General features: G+C 36.4%; 1 protein-coding gene and 1 non-coding gene across 2 annotated transcripts in view; both read right to left on the bottom strand.

Moving 5' to 3' along the window:
- LOC136028107 (obscurin-like) overlaps positions 1 to 20,881 on the bottom strand; it is a 201,845-nt gene that overhangs the window by 23,231 nt on the left and 157,733 nt on the right. Inside the window, 3 exon segments of the mRNA XM_065705734.1 lie at positions 8,666 to 9,034; positions 15,644 to 15,749; positions 18,866 to 19,004. Of these exon segments, the coding sequence (XP_065561806.1) occupies positions 8,666 to 9,034; positions 15,644 to 15,749; positions 18,866 to 19,004 (614 nt within the window).
- Positions 2,605 to 2,677, bottom strand: Trnar-ucu (transfer RNA arginine (anticodon UCU)). Its single transcript has one exon. It is a non-coding gene; the product is annotated as a tRNA-Arg (tRNA).

The following is a 20,881-nucleotide window of genomic DNA, read 5'->3' as shown; positions in this document are numbered from 1 at the left end:
TTTCTTAGAAACTCTGCGTTCGATGTTTGGCGTCAAGTTAAGACGACCCTAGCTTCGGAAATAAACTTGTTAGAAATACAGTTATGCTGAACTCATGTAGAACTTTCATTTGTCTCTTCGAGAACCGGAGCACAAAATTCCATAGCTCTTAGAGATTTCCCGGAAATAATTCCGAAAAAGTCCATCTCGTTCCAATTTTTTTTGGAATTTTCTCAAATTTTCGATTTTGATGTTTCTTATATTTTATCGAGTAGTGCTATGAAAAGTGTGCAAGAAGAAGTGAAGTGTTCTATATACCAAGTTGCTTCGTTCTCTAAGAAATAATTTCCAAAGTTTCGACGTTCTAGAGGTAACTTCTGTTCTGGACCAGCTAGAATTTTTTTTCCAACGCGGTTCGACAGGTCTCGATCTCCTAACAACTGGAGCTTACAATAGTTTCTCCGAAATAAAATTCCTTCTGTGGGTTTTTCTATTTGGAAGTTTTGTCATGCCCACGGGGCAATTTAAATTTTTTGGTGAATTTGGTTTGTTTTATATTTTCCTAGCTTAGACCATCAAAAGTTAAGCAGAAAACCATAAGACGTTATTTCCGTATCTCTTTCAGATTTCCCGGAAATAATTCCCGAAATGTGCGTCTCGAAACATAATACTTCGAATTGGCGTCAAGTTAAGACGGCCCTAGTTTCGGAAGTAAACGTTTTAGAGATAAAATAATTATGAACTCATATAGAACTTTTATTGATGTTTCTCGTTTATTTCTGGACCAGCTAAACATTTTACCAAACTCAGTTTAGTAGGAGCTCGAAATAAACCATATCAAAGATGCTTCAAGATAACAATCGAAGCCGCATTAGAAAAATGTCCTCTGAAGGACATAATGGAGACTGTTGCTCCGCAACTGTGTCCCGTAGGGCACAGTTGCACGTGTTGCTCCGCAACTGTGCCCCAAGGAACAGGGCACAGTTGCTGCAACACTTCCCGTTGCACAGGCAACGGAGGTCTAGTTTTCATTATGATTACTTGCCTTTTTAGGGATGTTTTTTCGCTTTTCAGAAAATCAGGTAAATATATCCCAGGCACGTAACTTTTGGTGGCTAGCTTTAAACTCAATGAATTTTCCATCTTTAGAATCCTATAAAAGTCCGAATTTTAGAAACACATTATTATATAACTCCTTTTTTAGTGTCTTAGTTACTTTAAGCACAAGCCACTCCTTACTTGCCCTTTGCCATGAAATTGTTTTATTATTCCAATGCTTTCTAATTAAAGTAAAATTGAAAACTTCCACCAATTTGGACAACAATAGATTTGTTGCACACTTGGAACTTAAAGTGAATAATCACAACGAATAACCAACACTATATTCCTCTTTCATGTGGGATTTCATTGAGCCCATGTTCGCCGCTTAAAGAACGAATCCTTACAGCCGTCAATGGTTTGACCAACCCATATAGTCATTTTCCTTTGGGGTTCCCATCCAGCCCATGTCCACTGTAGAGCATTCAAGCTTCTCTCTCGCTCTCTTTCGCTAATAAATATCAGACAGTCATCCCATCTAGCTTATGCCCACCGCTTAGAGTACGGATGCTTAAAGCCGTTGAATGGTTAGACTGTTTCCTTAGCGGCAATCAATTGCTAAACATATACCAACAATGTAGTTCCTTTCTTTTGCCCATGTTCACCGCTTGAGGTACGGATGCCTTCAAGCCGAGGCTAGTTAGACCCGTTGTTCTAGCGCTAGGCCATTGCTATAGGCACATATCAACACCATATACCTCTTTCATAGGGTATTTCATTGAGCCTATGTTTGCCGCGCTTAGAGCACGAATCCTTAAAGCCGTCAATGGTTAGACCATTGCTCAAGTGGTAGTAACCATCCGCTTCACACATACCAACAATATACTCATTCTCATTTGGGGTTCCCATCTAGCCCATGTCTAGTCGACGTTTTGTAGTCAATTACAGACAGTTGAAATTTTTGTTTCTCGCCCAAATTCCTTGGCTTATAAATGCAAGTTCACTTGCATAAGAGTCGAGGCAGATTGCAGGAGGCCCTTGTAGGCCTTGAATTGGACTCGTTATTTCCATTTGTCAATATGCTGCTTCCCCCTTTCTGCGATCGTGAATTAACCTGAAAGAGAACCTCCAACAGGTTGGAACCCAACCCACCGTGAATTAGTATGAGAGGGTTGACTCTAGTTCAGCGTTGTCGAGTGATAGCCATGAGAGGGAAAATTTTCAAGTAATTTAACCCGTAGTCAACCTGCGTGTGTTTCCCAAGCGAGAACCTCCAACAGGTACAACTCTAGTTTGGCATTTGTGAAGGGACACACATGCACGGAAAGGTGTAGCATAAATGGCAGACAGTAACAACGGCAATCAAACGGATAAAATTAACCCTTGACTGGGCTGCCCACTTAATTCAACAATCTGTCTTGGCTTTTTTCTACAATTGGCCATGACTTCCACTTTTCCCACAACTATTCCCTCTTTTGTTAAATTCAAAAATCAACGGATTCGTTCTTTAAGCGGCGAACATGGGCTCAATGAAATCCCACATGAAAGAGGAATATAGTGTTGGAAATCACAACGAAAGCAAAATATTACCTACGGCGGGAGTCGAACCCGCGGCTTTCGGATTAGAAGTCCGACGCGCTATCCACTGCGCTACGCAGGCATGTATATATAAATATTGTATATTAATAGGACCGAAAGCGGTAATTCCTTGGCGAACCCCCCCTCACCTTAATGGTGAAACACATACCCTGAGTAGTATATACGAAATGAAATTTCCATACACTTAATTTACTGTTTAATTGCTTGTTTCCCAATGAATCAATTCGAAGAAATGAGTCACGTATGGGAAATTTTTTGTATATACGCAATTCGGGGTTCATATTTTACAATTAGGGTATGGATATTAGAAATACCCTTACATTTAGGGTATGGAGGGGAGGGTGTAAATTTCAGTGATATACCTTGAAAATGGATATTAGAAATTATTTCAGAATGTTTAAAAGTAGCTTTAGGAATTTCCCAGTGTGTTCATTTGGAGACTTCGAAGCAAGCGATAATACCATCTCGCTAAAGAGAGAAATTAGACACCGTAGAAAAAAAGAAATTTACCCATTTTATTACTCATTTAACGCCCCTTCTAAATACAGTAACCAGTACCACCGCAATTGTGTCCCAGACTCCCCAACCCCCAAGGCCTAAATACCTCGATTCCCAGCTCCTCGATTCCCTTTGTGTTCTCTTCCCAAATATAATAGTCAATTTATTCGCAAAGGTAATCTCCTCTCCTCGATCGTCCCATTACAGAAACTAAACAAAGAAACTAAGATATGTAGAAACTAACAAAAACACTAAAACAATGAAGGGTACTTGTATATTGTTCCGTACAAACTCGAGAATTCGGATCTACAGATCAGACAAATGAGTGGTTTATACCAGTCAGTATTCAAAAAAATTAGCTTAGGCTCAGTTGAAATCTACGTTGTAGGTATATTTTTTATTAAATGTTTAATGTATAGAGATGAAATTTTGGCTGGGTTAGGTCTTGTTAGGTTAAGTATTTAATATAACGCGTTCTGTGCGCCCTCCCCTACCATAATTTTTTGCTGTAACTTCCCAAATTTTGTTACTGAACTATGGTATTTTCATTATTTTTGATATATTTCATATGATTAACCTAATTTCTCTTCTCGAGTGAGTACTGAATAATACACAAGTACCCAATGAATTTCTTGCTTTATAATATACTATGCCTATCTATTAATCAGGTTATCATGTTTCTTCCGTTATTACCCACTTTTTTGAAATGACATGGGGATTAAAAATTATATTGCTCAAAAATAGTGGAGGGCAACGAGCCCCCCTTACACGTCAAGCTGTTTTGCCCAACACACTCGAAACGTTGGGTAACTATGCCAAAGGTCGAAAACGACCAAAAACTAAACATAAAAAAATTCAGTTTTCAACTGAAAGTAAGGATCTTTAAACTAAGACATTAAAATTTAAAACGAAAAGAATTTATGTCGTATATGAGGGGGTTTCCACTCCTCAGTCCCTTCTTGTTTTCGCTAGAGTTTGACTCTTTTGTCCCAATGCTTTAAGAATGACTGCTGTAACACAAGCCCCAATGACTGCTACAAATCTTAATGTAAAGATCAAGGGACTGAGGAAGGAGCAAATCCCGTCATGTACGGAATAATTTCTCTTCACTTATATATTTTAATGCCGCTCCTTACTTTCAGTCGTAAAACCTTTTTCTAATTTATTAATTGAAAGAGCATTAAAGTTTCTGATATTCTTTCATTTAACTCTCGAGAGAGCATTAGATTGTTCACTATTATTACTACCCGTCACTCTTTAATTAAAGCAAATTATAAACTTGAGCAAAATATGACATCAATCAAACAAAAAAGGGTTTTTTAAAACTTAAATTAAAGAGCAACATCAAAACTTGAAACCAACAGAGATTATTCCGTATATGAGTCGGGCTACCCCCTCCTCAATCCTTCACTCTTCATGCTAAAGTTTTTTAATACTTCAAAAAAGCTTCTTGTTTCATTTAAATGGTTCTTGCGTATAAACGGTTCTCGTTTTTAAGAAATTGGACAAAAAAATCGAAGTTTATCGTAAAAAGTAAGGTATTGAAAAGGTGGCAGCCCCTCTCATATACCGATATATTTCTTTTCTCTTTAAGTTTCAATGTTACTCCTTACTTTTAGTTGAAAAAATAGTTTTTATGTAATTTTTGATCGTTTTTCAAATAATTCTGGGATATCCACCTACACTTACATGGAAAATTTCTTCACGGAAAATTCCTCCGTGGACAGTTGCTTCCGCGTAAATTGGAAAATTCCCCCCGCACAATTCTATTCTCTCTGAAAATTCCTCCTGGAAAATTTTATCGGACAATTCTGCCTAGAAAGTTATCCTTAGCCTACTGTCATTTGAAAAAATGTTTTATTTAAATTCTGACTGTTTTCAAATTATGCCGGAAATCCCTCTTCGTGGATATTGTTTTTGAGACCCCCCCCCCCACAATGGGAAGTTTTTCCTTTGCAATATTCCTCCACGAAGAATTTTTGGGAATTTCCCCATAGCAGTCCATAAGTCCAGTGGAAAATTCCTTCCCCGTGGAAAAAATAGACAATACCAACCACGCTGAAAATTTCCCGCAAGCAATCCTCCCGGAATATCTCCACATGAAAAATTGAGTCGCATGAGAATAGTAAGGTGAATAGAACGAATTTTGTTATGACATTCTCGCAAACTTCCTCGTTGTAAAATTTCCCTGAAAAGCTCACCCCATAGAAACCTCCCTCCTCACGGGAAATTCCCCTAGCGGAAAATGCCCCCTTATAGAAAATCTCCTTTCCCCATACCAAAAAATGTGTTTATATATCCCTTTAACAAAAGCTGTCTCCAAAGATTGAGCACATTTCATAACATGCATCCCTTTTCAAAGAGTCTGTGGAGGCCACTTCATCTCTAGACACATTATTTGACCATACAACTATGATGAACCAAACGACTGTAGCAAAATTTTGATTAAAAATTTTGTTGTGGGAAGAAGCTAGTGGCCCTCCAATCTTTTGATGACTTAAAAAGAGCACTAAGACTTTTATTTCCATTTGAATGAGCCCTCTCCCAACCTTCTAGCACCTTCGGTTCAATACGATCCCTGATGAAAAACAAAACCAAAACTAGCAAATAAATACCATCACAGCCTTGCTTATTTAAAATAGCTGTATTCAGTCACATTCCTCATGTCATATACATGAATTATAAAAGAACCGAATACAAGTAAAAAAGAAGTTTGTAAAACTTTGATAACTTTGAATAACAAAGCATTGGCTCATAATAGCAGAACATTTAGTCACTGTCACAGTCATTAAGACTGTCTTCAACAGGATTTGCTTGCAAATCTAGCTCCTCTCCTTTAGACTTAGATTCTGATTTAGGTGACCGTGTCTGTTACAAAGCCCCCCCCCCCCTCCAAGCGAAAGTCCTGGATACTGCCATGAGGATTACATGTCAATTTCTACCTCCATCCTCCCATCATATCTCCATTAGAACTGATTCTTTATTTACCTGAAGATTCTTTCAAAACAACTGCTGAAACGCAAGGGCCATTAAACTAGAATACGAATTTCTTTTAGACACTGTAGTCAGTAACAACTTATTCACTAGTAATAGGTTGAAAATAATCTTAGAACTGGTTTCTAAATCTTAGAAAAGGGCATTGGAACATTTGATTTCCAATTGACTGAAATCCCTCCATAGCTTATTAGACCACCCCTTCTACATGAAGGGCCTCTGGAAAAAAATAAATGAACAAATATCAATACATTAATCCCTTACGTGTCTTTACTATAGGTAAGGCAATATGATTGCCCCTGGCTTCAACAGGAGAATAGAAATTTCACTTTCCCTTCTACTGAAATCCAGAATTATCCAAGGGGAAAATAGGGGAATTTTCTGTGAGGGACGGGGAGTATTCCGGAGGGAGGGGGAGGGGGTAAACGCTGGCTAGTGGAGATAAGATGGCATAAATACAAGATTTCTCTGAGACATGAAATTTGAAATAAAAATGAGGATATTGATTCTGCTTTGACCCTCCATATTGTTGAAAATCTAAATCATGCAGTTGATGAGGCAACTTCAACATTTGAACCAAATGGCTTCCCATGTTCTTTTGGGAAGGCATTTGAAATAAAAAAATCCATATATAGCGACCTTGCTTAAATAAAGATTTAATCCTATAAACCCAATTTTACAACGACTTAAAACTAAAGGATTAAAATAACATTTTTGTCAAGTTTAATATTAGGTTACCACACTTTTTACGAAAATTAACTCAGTAGACAACCTAAGTCAATCATTAAGCAGAGAGTTCTTGCACAACGTAACTGGTGAATAGTCTTTCACTTAATCTGGCTTGTTTCTTCGGTTTGTGTGAATCAGCCTTTCTTCTACTCAGTTAAAGCTAATTCAAAAGGTTATATTTCTTTCTTTTTTTTTTAGCACAGAAGACTAGACGAGCAGAAGTCCCTGACGAAATATCTGGTTCTGTCATTTTCGCATCTTTTTTTCTGTTGGCTGAAGAAAATTACCCTCATTTTCTGGGCTATTTAATTTTTTTGCCATACCATATGTCAATCGTGCTTGTAGACCTATCTGTCTTTAACTGTTCACGAAGCTAATGTAATTTTAGTTCAGCTAATCACCATTTTAAAATTTTAATTACCAGTAATATAATACACTTTATCGTTCTGATAACAATAGACCTAAAGTCAGACAGACGGTATTTTAAACCGGGGAACAGCTATACACAAACAAAATCATAGAGATTTGGCAAATCATGGAAATTTGCCAGAGCCTATATTGGCCTATAAAAAAGCACCTATAAAAAGCAGTTTGAACCTAAGCAACGCAGTAATTCGAAATAGCATTGGTCTTTATTTTTCGGACCCACTGAATTAGTCGCTGTTCTAGCTCCATTTTGCTGCGGCTAGTATTACTGTTTAGCTAGGCCACATTTGAATATTTATAAAATAGTTATTCAAATGAGACAATTTTGCCACTAACTTACTTCAAAACACTGAAAAGGCACTAAGCAATGATATTTGACATTAGTATTGAAAAAAAAATTTGTATAATTTTCAAAATGTTTTGAAACATGAAGCCTCCTGCATGATATTTAATTGAGCGAATATGGAGCCGATTGACCACTATGTCAAAGTCGTAAGAATTCACAAGACTCATGATGCTTATTAGTTTGATTTCCACTATTCCGCCTGACTGCCATCTATCATTAAAATTTGAAAGCAAACATTTGCCCCTTTTACTGTACGGTAAGAATACTCGGTATAAACGCGGTGATGAAAGCCACTTCATGTTATTATTGCGGTATGTGGTATAACGAGAAAATTGTGTGGTTTTTACTTCAAGATTGTGTGGTATTATACAACACATTACGGTATAAGTGGTAACAAAGAATACACCAAAGAAAAAGAAGAATTTGCCTCTGATGGGATTCAAAACGACGAGTTTAGGCTTCGCTCAGTTTTTGAAGACCGACATTGCATGTACTGTGCTACGCAGGCACGTGAATTTCCTTGCCTGTAAACTGGCCAAATAAGATTGGAAAAATAACAACAAAAAAGACATAATTAAGAAAAATAAATTAAAAACAAGATAATTCACGACTACGCAATGATCCCAATTGTACTATGACATGGCATAAAACTAAAATATGTAGTAGTTCGATGTAAAACTGAATCTAATACAGTAGCAAAAAAAATACACTATTCAATTTCCCATTCAATCTTGTTTCAAAAAAAAAAAAACAATCACTACGTTTTCAATTTTATCCCAGCCCACCCACCTCCAATGCCTGGATACGACCTTAGGATGTAGGCTCAGTACAAATTTTGATTATTTTGTTAGTGTTTATTTTATTTTGTACTTATTTCAAGTTAAAAGTTGGTATCACTACAAATAATATCAATTTGAAAAATAAACAGCTCAAAGTTTTTCTCACAGATCAAGAACTTCTCAAACATTTACTCCTTCTTTAAAATTTGTACAAGCTTTCCCACCAATAGAAAACTTCTTTAGGTACCATTACAGTCTAGCATTAGAAAAAGCTTACCTTTCAGACGCAAATAGTAAGATTTTAACCTATCCGTAGGAATTGGGACTGAATCGTTCATTTCACGATCCGCAGTCTTAAGCCAAGGATGTTCCAAGGCATCTCAAACATTAAGTCTCCCTGCCCCTTGAAAGACTAAAAGCTTGGCAATAAAGTCCTTAGCTTCACAAGAAACTGAAGAAAAAGCGTCGACGTCAAAGTTAATCTGACCCTTTTGGACATTGGACAGAGTCTCACGATCGTTGCCACCTCTGAATGGTGAGATACCGCTGAGGAGAAGGTACGTAATCACACCAACGGACCAGATATCAGCTGGAGTTCCTACGCCTTCGCCATTGGCTATTTCTGGAGCCACAAATTCTGGCATGCCTAAAAAAGCATTGAAATATTTAAGAGAAATATAAAAGCTTTCAGAAACATCGCATAACGAACCGGAAATATTGTATTAATGTTCCTTGAGCAACCATTAACTCTCAAATTACGCATAATAGGTATTAAGTTTACGAACAGGGAATTATCAACGGACCAAAGTTTGCAAAACCTCCTTGTGTTTTTCTTGGCATGAAGCAAAAAGACAAATACCATCATCTAAAAAAGCACTAGGCAAAAATAGATTACCCTCAACGGTTCATAGTAAGAGATTGGCTAGAGTTTCTTTGCTTCGAATTACAGAATCGAAGTCATTACTCTAAAATTGATTTTAATTAATCAAACTACGCTGTTTAATCCTTCACCCTCTTATTTGAAGTAGGGGAGTGTGGATTTATATGGAGAAGTTCGAGATTTAACTGAAACACTTTTTTAACCTGAAGTTTAACCTGAATAGTTTATTCTGTGTTATCGTTAAGATTCTTCCCAGATTCTAGTGCACTATTAACGGCACACTGGAAATAAAAAGTTGGGGGGAATACTTAGGAGGAAAAAAGACGTTGGCTATACCTTTCTATGAAAAAACCACCCACATAATTTGGGGCTCTAAGAGGCAAAAATCTCGCATCAAACGGGACACAAGCTTCCCTAAGTGGGGCCCAAAATGGTTTTATCCTAATGGCTTACAACTCAAAATTGTTGTCTTGGCTAAGGGGAAACATATGTTTAAAAGGAGAAAGGTTTTAATGGTTAGAATGGTTTTAATGGTTGGAATTTAATGGTTGGCCCCTAAATATTGCATAGTTTGAAATTTGCAGTGGTAAATCCGCCTTGCTGAAAGAAGATGAACATAAAAAAAGGTTGGAGGTACGGTCTCCCCACTGAAAGTAGGGCCTAGGGACGACGCAAAAGTTATTGAGATCAGCTAAAAACCTATATCATTAATCCATCTGAGGAGCTTGAAAATTAGGCCCGTTGGTTCAGGTGCCAAGAGAGCCTTCATGAATAAACAAAACATTGGGAGGTCTTCAAAAATAGGAGCTAGAAATTACTTTTTTAAATTGGCTGAAAAGTTTTACCTGAAAGTCAGGTGGTCAAGTAACTTTTTGAAAGATACTTTTTTTCTGAATAGCGTGGAGCTTCAAACCGCGGGTCCAAACCACGGGAACCACGGGTCCACGGGTTCAAACGGGACAAAATGAGCTCTAATGTAAAAAAAAAAAAATTATTTGGGCGCACGGGTCCCCTCTAAATTGTCACTCAAAAATTGATTGATTGCTTACATTATAATGATAATAAATCATGTATGTTTTAGAAGTTTTTACTTTTCTATGTTATATCGACAAAATAGAAATAGTTTCAAAAATGTTTTTTTTTCTTCTACTAATAATGCTACTACCAACTCACTGGAGTACTAAGCCACCTGAGGCCAACACAACTACGCAAACTTTTTTTCCACCCATATCTATTCAAAGCCTCTCTCTTTACAACCTCCCAGGAAATTCCCATTTCCTTTAAGTCTTTCTTTACTAACAAACGAAAAGGAAATTCTCATTTCCTTTAAGACTTTCTTTACCCCAAACGAGGACGATGTGCTTTCCGTTTAGCCCTAGACGGTTGGCAGAAAAGGACAATCTTCGGCAATCTGTCATCCTTCATCCGCAGAATGTGCCCTAGCCATCTCAAGCTTTCTTTCATTATGGCCCTAGAAAGCGGGATTGAACATTTTTTCGTACAGCCTACTGTTTGAAATACGGACAGTCAGCCAGTTACCCAGAACAATCCGCAAGCAATTTCTCTGTAAAATATCTAGAAAATCTTCATTCGATTTTCGGAGCGCCCATGCTTCAGAGCCACATTTGACCATTTTCATCACTGTACCTACAATATTCTAATCATGGTTTGCAGACTTTTCTTCTTATTCTTCCAAAATTATATTAACTATAAAAAAAAAACACCCTGAGCTTTGGCCATTCTACTTTCCATATCTTCACTGCATCAACCGTCTTTACTATTAGTACTATCGACGTAAGTGAAGCTGCCCACCTAATCAATTTTTTCATTGCCCAAAGTCACCTTTTCATCTCTACTTATTCCTAGCCTTAGTGAATTAGTCTTCTTAACATTAAGTTTCAAACCTATTCTGGCACCTCAGGCCCTTAGAAGGTTTAGGGAGAAGGGGTCCCAGTCTTGCATGTATAGTTTCTGTTCGTTTTTAGGTACATGGTTATTCATTTATATTTCAGATCTTCTTAGGATTCATCTGTTTATTCCTAGCATTATCCTCTATTTTCATATTTGATGTGATTGTTCAGTATAATGTCAGTTTGAGTTGGCTTTCATCTATGAATTCATTATAATATTTATTCATTTAAAATTTGAATTACTGTATGACTTTGTTTCTGCCTGTTTTGGTTTTTAACATGTTTACTTATCATCGAAAAACCTTTTTTTTAAATTAAACTCGAAAAGCAACGTAAAGAAAGAAAACGGTCAAAATAGGGGTTTTTAAAGACCAAATGAAAATACCCGAAGAAAACACACAAAGCGAATTTTTCGAGAGAGCAACCGCCTCTCTTCTTCAGCGAGAACAAAATAATATGATTAAGGAAAAAACAAAACCAAACAAGCGCTAAGAGCTCATATGGCACTTGTGACGAGGCAAGAAGAGCTAAGAGCCAAAAGCTCATATGATGTGAGCTCTAACACAATTCTAAGAAGCAATACATTGATTTAAAAGGAAAATCAGAGGCTTAATGCCGGTCAGGATTTAAAATAAGAGCTCTGAGTCACGGTGCCCTTCTAAATATCAAGATTCATTCAGATCTAATCACCCACTCGTAAGTTATAAATATCTCATTTTTTCTAATTTTTCCTCTCCCTTCAGCCCCCCAGATGGTCAAATCTGGGAAAACGACTTTATCAAGTCAATTTGTGCAGCTCCCTGACACGCCTACCAATTTTCATCGTCCTAGCACGTCCAGAAGCACCAAACTCGCAAAATCACTGAACCCCTCCCCCCAACTCCCCCAAAGAGAGCGAATCCAGTACGGTTGAGTCAATCACGTATCAAGGACATTTTCTTATTCTATCCACCAAGCTTCATCCCGATTCCTCCACTCCAAGTGTTTTCCAAGATTTCCCCATCCAACTTCCCCCAATGTCAAAAGATCTGGTCGGGATTTGAAATAAGACCTCTGAGACATGAATTCCTTCTAAATATCAAATTTCGTTAAGATCCGATCACCTATTCGTAAGATAAAAAATACCCCAATTTTCACGTTATCCAAGAATTCCGGTTTCCCCCTCCAACTCCCCCCAATGTCACAGGATCTGGTCAGAATTTCAAATTAGAGTTTTAAAGCACAAGACCCTTCTAAATATCAAATTTAATTAAGATCTGGTCACCCTTTCGTAAGTTACAAATACCTCAATTTTCAAAATTACCCCCCCCCCCCAAACTCCACCAAAGAGAGCAGATTCGGTCTGGTTATGTCAGTCACGTATCTTAGACAGGTTTGCATTCTTCCCATCCAGTTTCATCCTGATCTCTCTGCTTTAAGTATTTTCTAAGATTTCCGGTCCCCCCAATGACGCTGGATCCAGTTGAGATTTAAAATAAGAGATCTGAGTTACGAGGTCCTTCTAAATATGAAGTTTCATGAAGATCCCATCACTCCTTCGTAAGCTAAAAATACGTCATTTTTTCTAATTTTTCAGAATTTACCCCCCCCCCCCCCATTCCAAAAAAGAGCGGATCCATTCCAATTATGTAAATCACGTATCTAAGAGTTCTGCTTATTTTTCCCACCAAGTTTCATCCCGATCCCTCCAATCTAAGCGTTTTCCATGATTTTAGGTTCCCCCATCCCAAACTCCCCCATTGTCACCAGATCCTGTCGGGATTTAAAATCAGAGCTTTGAGACACGATATTCTTCTAAATATCAAATTTCATTGAGATCCGATCACCCGTCCGTAAGTTAAAAATACCTCATTTTTTCTAATTTTTCAGAATTACCCTCCCCCCAACCACCCCAAAGAGAGCGAATCCATTCCGGTTATGTCAATCATGTATCTAGAAATTATGATTATTTTTCCCACCAAGTTTCATCCCGATCCCTCCACTCTAAGTGTTTTCCAAGATTTTAGGTTTCCCTCTCCCAACCCCCCAACCCCCAATGTCACCAGATCCGGTTGGGATTTAAAACAAGAGATCTGAGATACGCAATCCTTCTAAATATCAAATTTCATTGACATCTGATCACCCGTTCGTAAGTTAAAAATACCTCATTTTTTCTAATTTTTCATAATTAACCTCCCCCCCCCCGCCCTCCAACTACCCCAAAGAGAACGGATCAGTTCCGATTATGTCAATCATGTATCTAGGACTTGTTCTTATTTTTCCCACCAAGTTTCATCCCGATCCCTCCACTGTAGGTGTTTTCCAAGATTTTAGGTTTCCCCCTCCCAACTCCCCCCCCCCCAATGTCACCAGATCCAGTCGGGATTTATAATAACAGCTCTGAGACACGATATCCTTCAAAACATCAAATTTCGTTAAGATCTGATCAACCGTTCGTAAGTTAAAAATACTTCAATTTTTCTATTTTTCCGAATTAACGGCTCCCCCACTCCCCCCCAGATGGTCAAATTGAAAAAAAACTATTTCTAATTTAATCTGGTCCCGTTACTGATACGCCTGCCAAATTCACCTGCCAAATTTCAAATTCTTACCTGGAAGTGCCTAAAGTAGCAAAACCGGGACCGACAGACAGACCGACAGAATTTGCGATTGCTATATGTCACTTGGTTAATACCAAGTGCCATAAAAAAGATTGTTTTTTATGCTTTTATTATTTTTATTAACCAATGAAAAAACCACCAAAAAATTAAATAAAATTCAATGAAAGACCAAAAATTAAAAGAATTAAAATCAAATACCTAACAAACAATAAAGTGAGCTATTCGCCAATATCTGCGAATTGCACAAAATATATAAAAATTATGAACTGCCATCGCCGGATACTAACGAACAACAAAGGCAACGTAAGTAGTTGGGCTCGTACAGAAATGATACTACAGCTTAAAATTAGCCTCTAAAAACTCACAACTTTTACTTTACTTTTGACTAGAACTAACTACTGCTCCATCCTTTTGATCGCCCATAAGTTCACGAACAGAAATTCTTCGTGAGACAAGATCTTGTTCTAAGAGTTCCATCTGTCACTGCCAGTCATTTCCCCAGACCCGACTGAAGAGACAAAAGCCTCCAACTGACTCCACGTTATATTCTACCGTGGTAACTCTTCTATGTTGTAATCAAAAATTCCTTACAGTCTCAGGGTTGATGTTTCAAGCTTTCTAGCTGTTGTGCTTTTATGGTTTAATTCGACTGCCATAAGAGCCGTTGTCTCTTCACAATTTCAGAGGTTGAATGTTGTTGCTTACAGAACTCACACCTCTCTTTGTTAGATATTTGTTTTTTTGTTCTTGGGCATGTAGAATGTGATAGAGACAGTCGTGATCAGGCTATCTAACCTTCCACTACAATACTGATTGAACTCTAATCCCTGGCAAAAGATTGGGTGAACTGCAGTTCTCCCGCAGCTTTTTTCGCCTCTAGGCCTTGGAAGTCGAAGTGAATATGGTGTTTTGAGCACTGACATTCCGTGTTTCTCGTCCATATATGTAGAAGAGTATTTCTGACCCCGTAGACTTTAGTTTTGTAGTTACGTCTTTACTTTTGGTGTTTTAACAGTGATTTGTAGTTAAGACAAAACTGGGAAAGTCCAGATGGATACGTCATTCAAATTCTTCATTAAATCCTCCTTTTTAATCGATAAAGAATATAAATTAGAAAAATTACCTAATTAGTTCAATACTGCTGCTCTCTGGAAATATGAAAGGTGACTCCCCCTGCGAGGGCAATATTATCAGCGTAGACCAAACCTGTAACCTGGATATTTTTTCCGACTGTTGCTCCTTTGTAGGGTTTGGTAGTTTTCGGTATAAACCGGTTAGTTTCGTAGCCTAAAAGAATACTGAAGTTTAAAAAAATTTGCTCATTGTGGAAACCTCTAGTTTGAAAGCCAGATCTTTCTTTCATCATTATTTCTTCTTTGACCTTCAACCTACTAGATGAGAAAAGACCTTTGGCAGGTAGGCCTATCAGTGAGAGAAATTCTATGGTAGTTCTTGCAATCGACTGGTCACGCTTTTTTATGAGAGATAGAAGGACCATAACTTTCTAATCCTCTGGAAAAGCCTTTTTGGTCTAGCTTTTAACCGAATTTATATTTTAATTAATTTTTTTATACTAGAAAAAGTGGGGGTTTAAAAAACTATTTTACGCAAAAAGTAATGTTTTACTTTTAAAAACCAATTTACAGAAAACATATTAGAAACAACTATTTTCGTATATGTGCATATTATAGCACATTATAACAGCGACATTGACACAAATGAACACATTTGTGCTCATTATAATAGTTGAAGCAGTGTTTTTAATTTGTTTTCCAAGATAACTTTGAAGGGCCTAATTCAAGCTTCATTCACGAGCGTCCACTGTTTGAATGAGTAAATTATGAAGAAAGTATGTTTATGCCTACCATAATCAAGAGACATCAGTTTTCCACTGCCGACTCGTCTTGTTAAACTGAAATCACAAATTTTGATCTCATCTCCGCCTGGTCTACTGATCAACACGTCTCCTGGCTGAAATGCGGAAAATAAAAGGTATATTTCAATTCATCACTTATTTTAGAATAACATTTGCTTCATTTCTTCAAAAAAATACAACTGAAGGTATCAATAACGATGAAAGACTCCAGGACCATACAAAAAAATGAATCACAATTGGCAATGACAGAAATTGGAAACCTTTTTTTTGCAAGCAATTATTTCCATTTTTAAATCCAACTTACCAACAAGTTATAACAGGGATTTGTCAATAATGAAGCAGAAACATCTTCAAAATATAGTGAAAAAATATAACGGACTAGATTGCTAAATTCTGTTTTCCCAATCGTTTAAAGCCATCAAATATCCTTAGTGGCTCAGAAAATGATTTGAATTTATTGATCCATAAGTAGTGCAAGAAAGAGAAGAAAATTAAAGAGAGTTTTCAAAATTGGAAGACCCTATTAGAATGTTTTATGAAACTAGTTACAACAAATACTTCTGAAAAGGTTAATTTCGAGAATAATAGTTTAATTTAAATTTATACTTTATACACGTTTAAAATTAGAATTCATAACAATAATAAAACGTTCCCTTTCCTATATTGGACGGCAAATTTTGATCAGAATCCCCCAAACCACACTTCATTGCTGGGGTATCTAGGTTTTCAACCAGAATTGCTACTACTTACTTGTCTTTAATGTTACGGGATATTAGAAATAAATTTAAAGCCTGTTATTCTGGAATTGAAAAATCTCTCAATTTTAATCTATACTGGAGTGTCAATAATTCATTACAGGTTATAAGGTCTTGGCAACAGTTTCAGCGAAAAGAGTTGATTCCGTTAGCTTTACGTCGCTGTATACAAGCCTATCAATTAATTTGGTGTTTGCAAATTCAAAACTGTTATTAGGAAACCTTTCCTTGTATATAATATTAGGTTTCTTTTTTTTTAAACAGACACAAATAACAAAAAAGCCAGACGGACAAATTTCATTGATAGTACTATTAGCTCAAGGTGCTATAGCTTGGATATGACATTTGATTTACTGGAATGTGTTCTATTTCAAACTTTTACGAGATTTAATGGTAGTTTATGTTGAATATTATAGCAATTCCTATGGGTGATAATTTCAGTCCATTTATAGTGGGCTTGTTTTAAAGCCAACTAGCAAATAAGTACATGATAACTATGGGTAACCCAAATAATGTAAAATATCCTCCTTTGATTGATCAAATATATTTGGATGATTCTTTGGTTATAAACTCTGTGAAGTTTGTTGAGATGTTTTCGGTACATTTTCGGTTCCGGTTCAAAAAGATTTGCCTCCGCTGTTGCATTGAAAAAAATAAGAGCAATAAACTATATGCAATTAGTTTATTAGGTATAAATTTTGTTTATTTTTATTCATGTCTTTTAGTTTTACTGCTGATGATGAACACTGTATATATGTTCGAAATATCCAGTTAAATAATTTTATATCTATTCACTGTCAATAAAAAGGTTTCATCCCTATTTTGAACTGTTTTACTTTCGTCAAGAATCTTAAGTCTGCTGTTAGCAAATATCTATATAGAGTATGTAAGTTAATTAAAAGGCTTTTAAATTATAATTGGTTCTGGAGACCAATAAAGCAGTTTCTTTCCCAACCCAGCGGAGTTTTTTATAGTGTGTTTCTAATTTTGTTGTTTGGCTTTATTGGTTTGTTGGTTTTTAAGAAGAAAGGATATAGTTAATCACACTTTTCACGTATTTTTGATGATTTTTGATGATTTTGATGATATTTTTGATCATTAATATGCATGTGCTTCACAAGCTGCACCTTTCACAGAAATACCATAAAGAGCTTATGAAAGGCAAGCCACTATGCCTGGGTAAGAAATTTAATTTGCCAAAATTCATATAAGCAAATGAGTATCCTCTATTGAGCCCTAGTGGAAGATGATAACTTGGGAATATTTCATTAGGTTTGAGGTGTTTTACTTTTAGGTTTATGATGGCTTACATTTACTAATGCAAATGCTGCATGTCTATGGCCCTTCTTTTTGGTTGAGTGTGATTGGTTGTAAAGTTTGTGCTAGGTAATCGGATGGGTGAGTAGGATTAAGCCCTCATTCAAGTGCTTATCTGTCTTAATTATGAAAGTATGAAAATAGTTTTCTTTTTTTCACACGGCATAATTACCTATAACACATTATACAAAAAAAATTCTAAATCCAACCTACTTTTTATTTTCTTTTATATATCTAAGAAGTGAGTGCAATCAAGCTTTAAATATGCTATTTCGTCTATCGTATTTAAATTTAACAGTTCATTAGCGCAGAATATACCATTTTTACCTTAACAGTAGTGATGTGACCTCTTTTTCAGAAGAAGCCATACAACATTTGAGAGGTCACATAGAGGCCATAATGACATTCGACGAGGCTCTGCTTCATATTTATCCAGAGCTAGATTACTAAAAGGTACGATTCTTAGCAACACATCGTAAGCTGAGCCCAAGCTATCATAACTTTTCTTGAATTCGTATCATAGAAAAATGGAATCAAGCTACATTTTTTGTTTTGATTATTTTTTTTATCTGCGATCATTCAAAGAGGTATCAAAAACTATCCTCAGATATCATCTGAAAATCGTCTAGCATATTTTCATCAACCCTTTAAATGCCCGAATTTCAGAGTTTACTTGACCACTGTCAATAGCATGGCTTCTAGCTTCTTAATTTAGTTCTAAGACTTAACTTCTTATTCTTCTAAACTTGCTTCAGTTGCGAAAAAACCCCAGCGGTTTGGCTATTCAGCTTTTTAAATCGTCACTGCATAATCACCATCCTTACTAACAAGACCTAGATAAGTAAAGCTATCCGCTCAGTCAATTTTCCTGCTACTTTACACTACTTCTACATTTTTATTGATTTCTAGTTTAAATAACTATTTTTGAAAAAGACATCAACGAAAAGGTCGCTATTGTAAAAGGCACCAAACTTTGTTGATATATTGACTCTTTACTTAATAAATCTAACTACTTGTTTTGCATTCTATTAAGATAAACAAATTTAACCAGTCAATTAGGCTAATTCATAGATAAAATCAAGTTTCGAACAGGGGATGCTTAGTATGCCCTGCCCCCACCTGTATGTGCCTTAACTTACAGTTAGTCCGAGATGAGCATATCCTCTAGAGTGCATGTGTTCCAATGCTTGGAGAACTTGTCGGATGTAAGCGGCGATTTCACTTTCAGTTAAATTAGCCTGACTTGTCAATGAGTCCAAAAGCGTGCCACCACCGCATCTAAAATTCAAAAACTCATATAAGACAGACAAACACAGATACAAATGCGAAAAATAATTCATTGTTTTACAACTTATTTGGAGGCGCTTTGGCCTCCCTCTCTCCTATATTACCGTGCAAAGAGTTCTATGGTCATTAAAAATATGCGTATTTTAATGAGTTAAAATTGCCCATTAATAGGTACCAGCCTGATAAAATTTGCTTAGTTTTAGAAAAAAAGATTAAGTAGCCGTAGAAAGGGAATTAACCTTGACGAAAATAAGACCATCAAATTCTAAATCTTAGAAAACTCTTTTACAGAAGCTTTAAGCCCATGGTTGCCAAAGTTACACGTTAGGTGTCAGTTTGACACATTTTGGGGTTTGTGACACTTTTTGCATTCTGTAGCCAGCTTTTCGCACTTCCTGCCAAAATCACACTTTCGATGATATTTTTTTAGATTTTCCAATGAGTATATCTAAAAAAAATTACTTGACTGACTATATATGATAAACATAATACGCATACCTTTAGTCACCTCTCTCAGCTAGCTCAAGTTTTTTCCCTTGCACATATTTGTCACCTCCCCCCACTCATTATGGTCAGCAGCATCGGCCTACGGTCCTTGTTACTATGCATGATTTACACTGTCAGAAAGATACAGCCAGCCAATAAATATTCTTAAAATTTATGTAACAATTACAGGCTACATTTGTTCAGTGAAAGTGGTCATTTTAATAATGTTGCTGTCAACGGAGAGAAGCTTTTAGCCCCAAACCTGAACAACTTTATTAGGTTCGGCTGCCGAGTTTTTAAGAGATGTATAAATAAATTTGGCTTCAAATAGTACATTACTGTGCCTGAAATGCCTTCAGCAAATCTTTAAAACTACATAGCATCTAAAAAAAAATAAGTGGGTTATTGCTGCTGGTGTAGTATTTGTTGAGATAGAAAAAAGAATAGAGACTAGTCTCGTGGAAAATTACCAATAACCTGGAGTAATGCTAAATTTTGAAATTTTGAAACCTTGGTTATGGTTTTATGTTCTCCATAAAACAACGAAAAATTGCTATCATCATTATTTCATACAAAGGGCAAGCAAGCGGTGGGCTGGACTGATTTCATAATTTAGCAAGAATCTAGATTAACAATAAGATTTAAATTGATGTTTCGAGTTTTCTGAATTCATGCTGGCCATATGTGCTTTTCCCCAGGCTTTAGTTGGCGCAAAACATCAATTCTCTAATCTGGAGATAATAAAAACGAGTGGAAAAAACCGTCTAAAGACTAATGCAGTTGTAGCTTAAATACCCTCCAAATAGGACTGCCTCCAAGAATCTGATTTTGTTCTGAAGTGGGTAATCTCAAAAACTCTCGTGGGTAAGTATTGAAATGGAAAGTATGGATTCAGCTCGAGTCTGAATTGGAAGAAGAAGACATGTGCGCAATTTCTTCGCTTTTTACCTCTGAATTTTATTCGTTGGTTGTTCTCACATATTATTCTACAGTAACTAGAATTTGAATTTATTGCTCATCCTAGTGGGAAACCATGAATTGAAAGCTGGTGCGCAGGAAAAGCAAGAAAAAAAAAGAGAAACTGGTTTTTGAACCTTTTTATTTTTAATACTTCGTCAGTTGCTTTTAGAAGAAAGGCAAAAGGCAATAAAAGGTGATTTTAAACTAAAATTGGACTCATAAACTAAATCTGAGCTTTGGTAGAAGAACAAAATCCCTTCTGGCCAATTTAATTTGCCCTACTTTATCTCTTTTCCATTACTTAGTCCTTGGCTCTGAATTTTCTTCCTGGTTTTTATTGAAAAGTCTGGTTACTTTTGCTTCTTGCTGCTAGTCACGTTTGAGTTGATAAAGAGGGAACTAGAACTTCTAATTCCCAATCA

This window comes from Artemia franciscana, chromosome 6 (genome assembly GCF_032884065.1).
Source record: "Artemia franciscana chromosome 6, ASM3288406v1, whole genome shotgun sequence".
Taxonomy (NCBI): Eukaryota; Metazoa; Arthropoda; class Branchiopoda; order Anostraca; family Artemiidae; genus Artemia; species Artemia franciscana.
The sequence above is the reverse complement of the archived record's forward strand: the minus strand, read 5'-3'. Positions and strand labels throughout refer to the sequence as shown.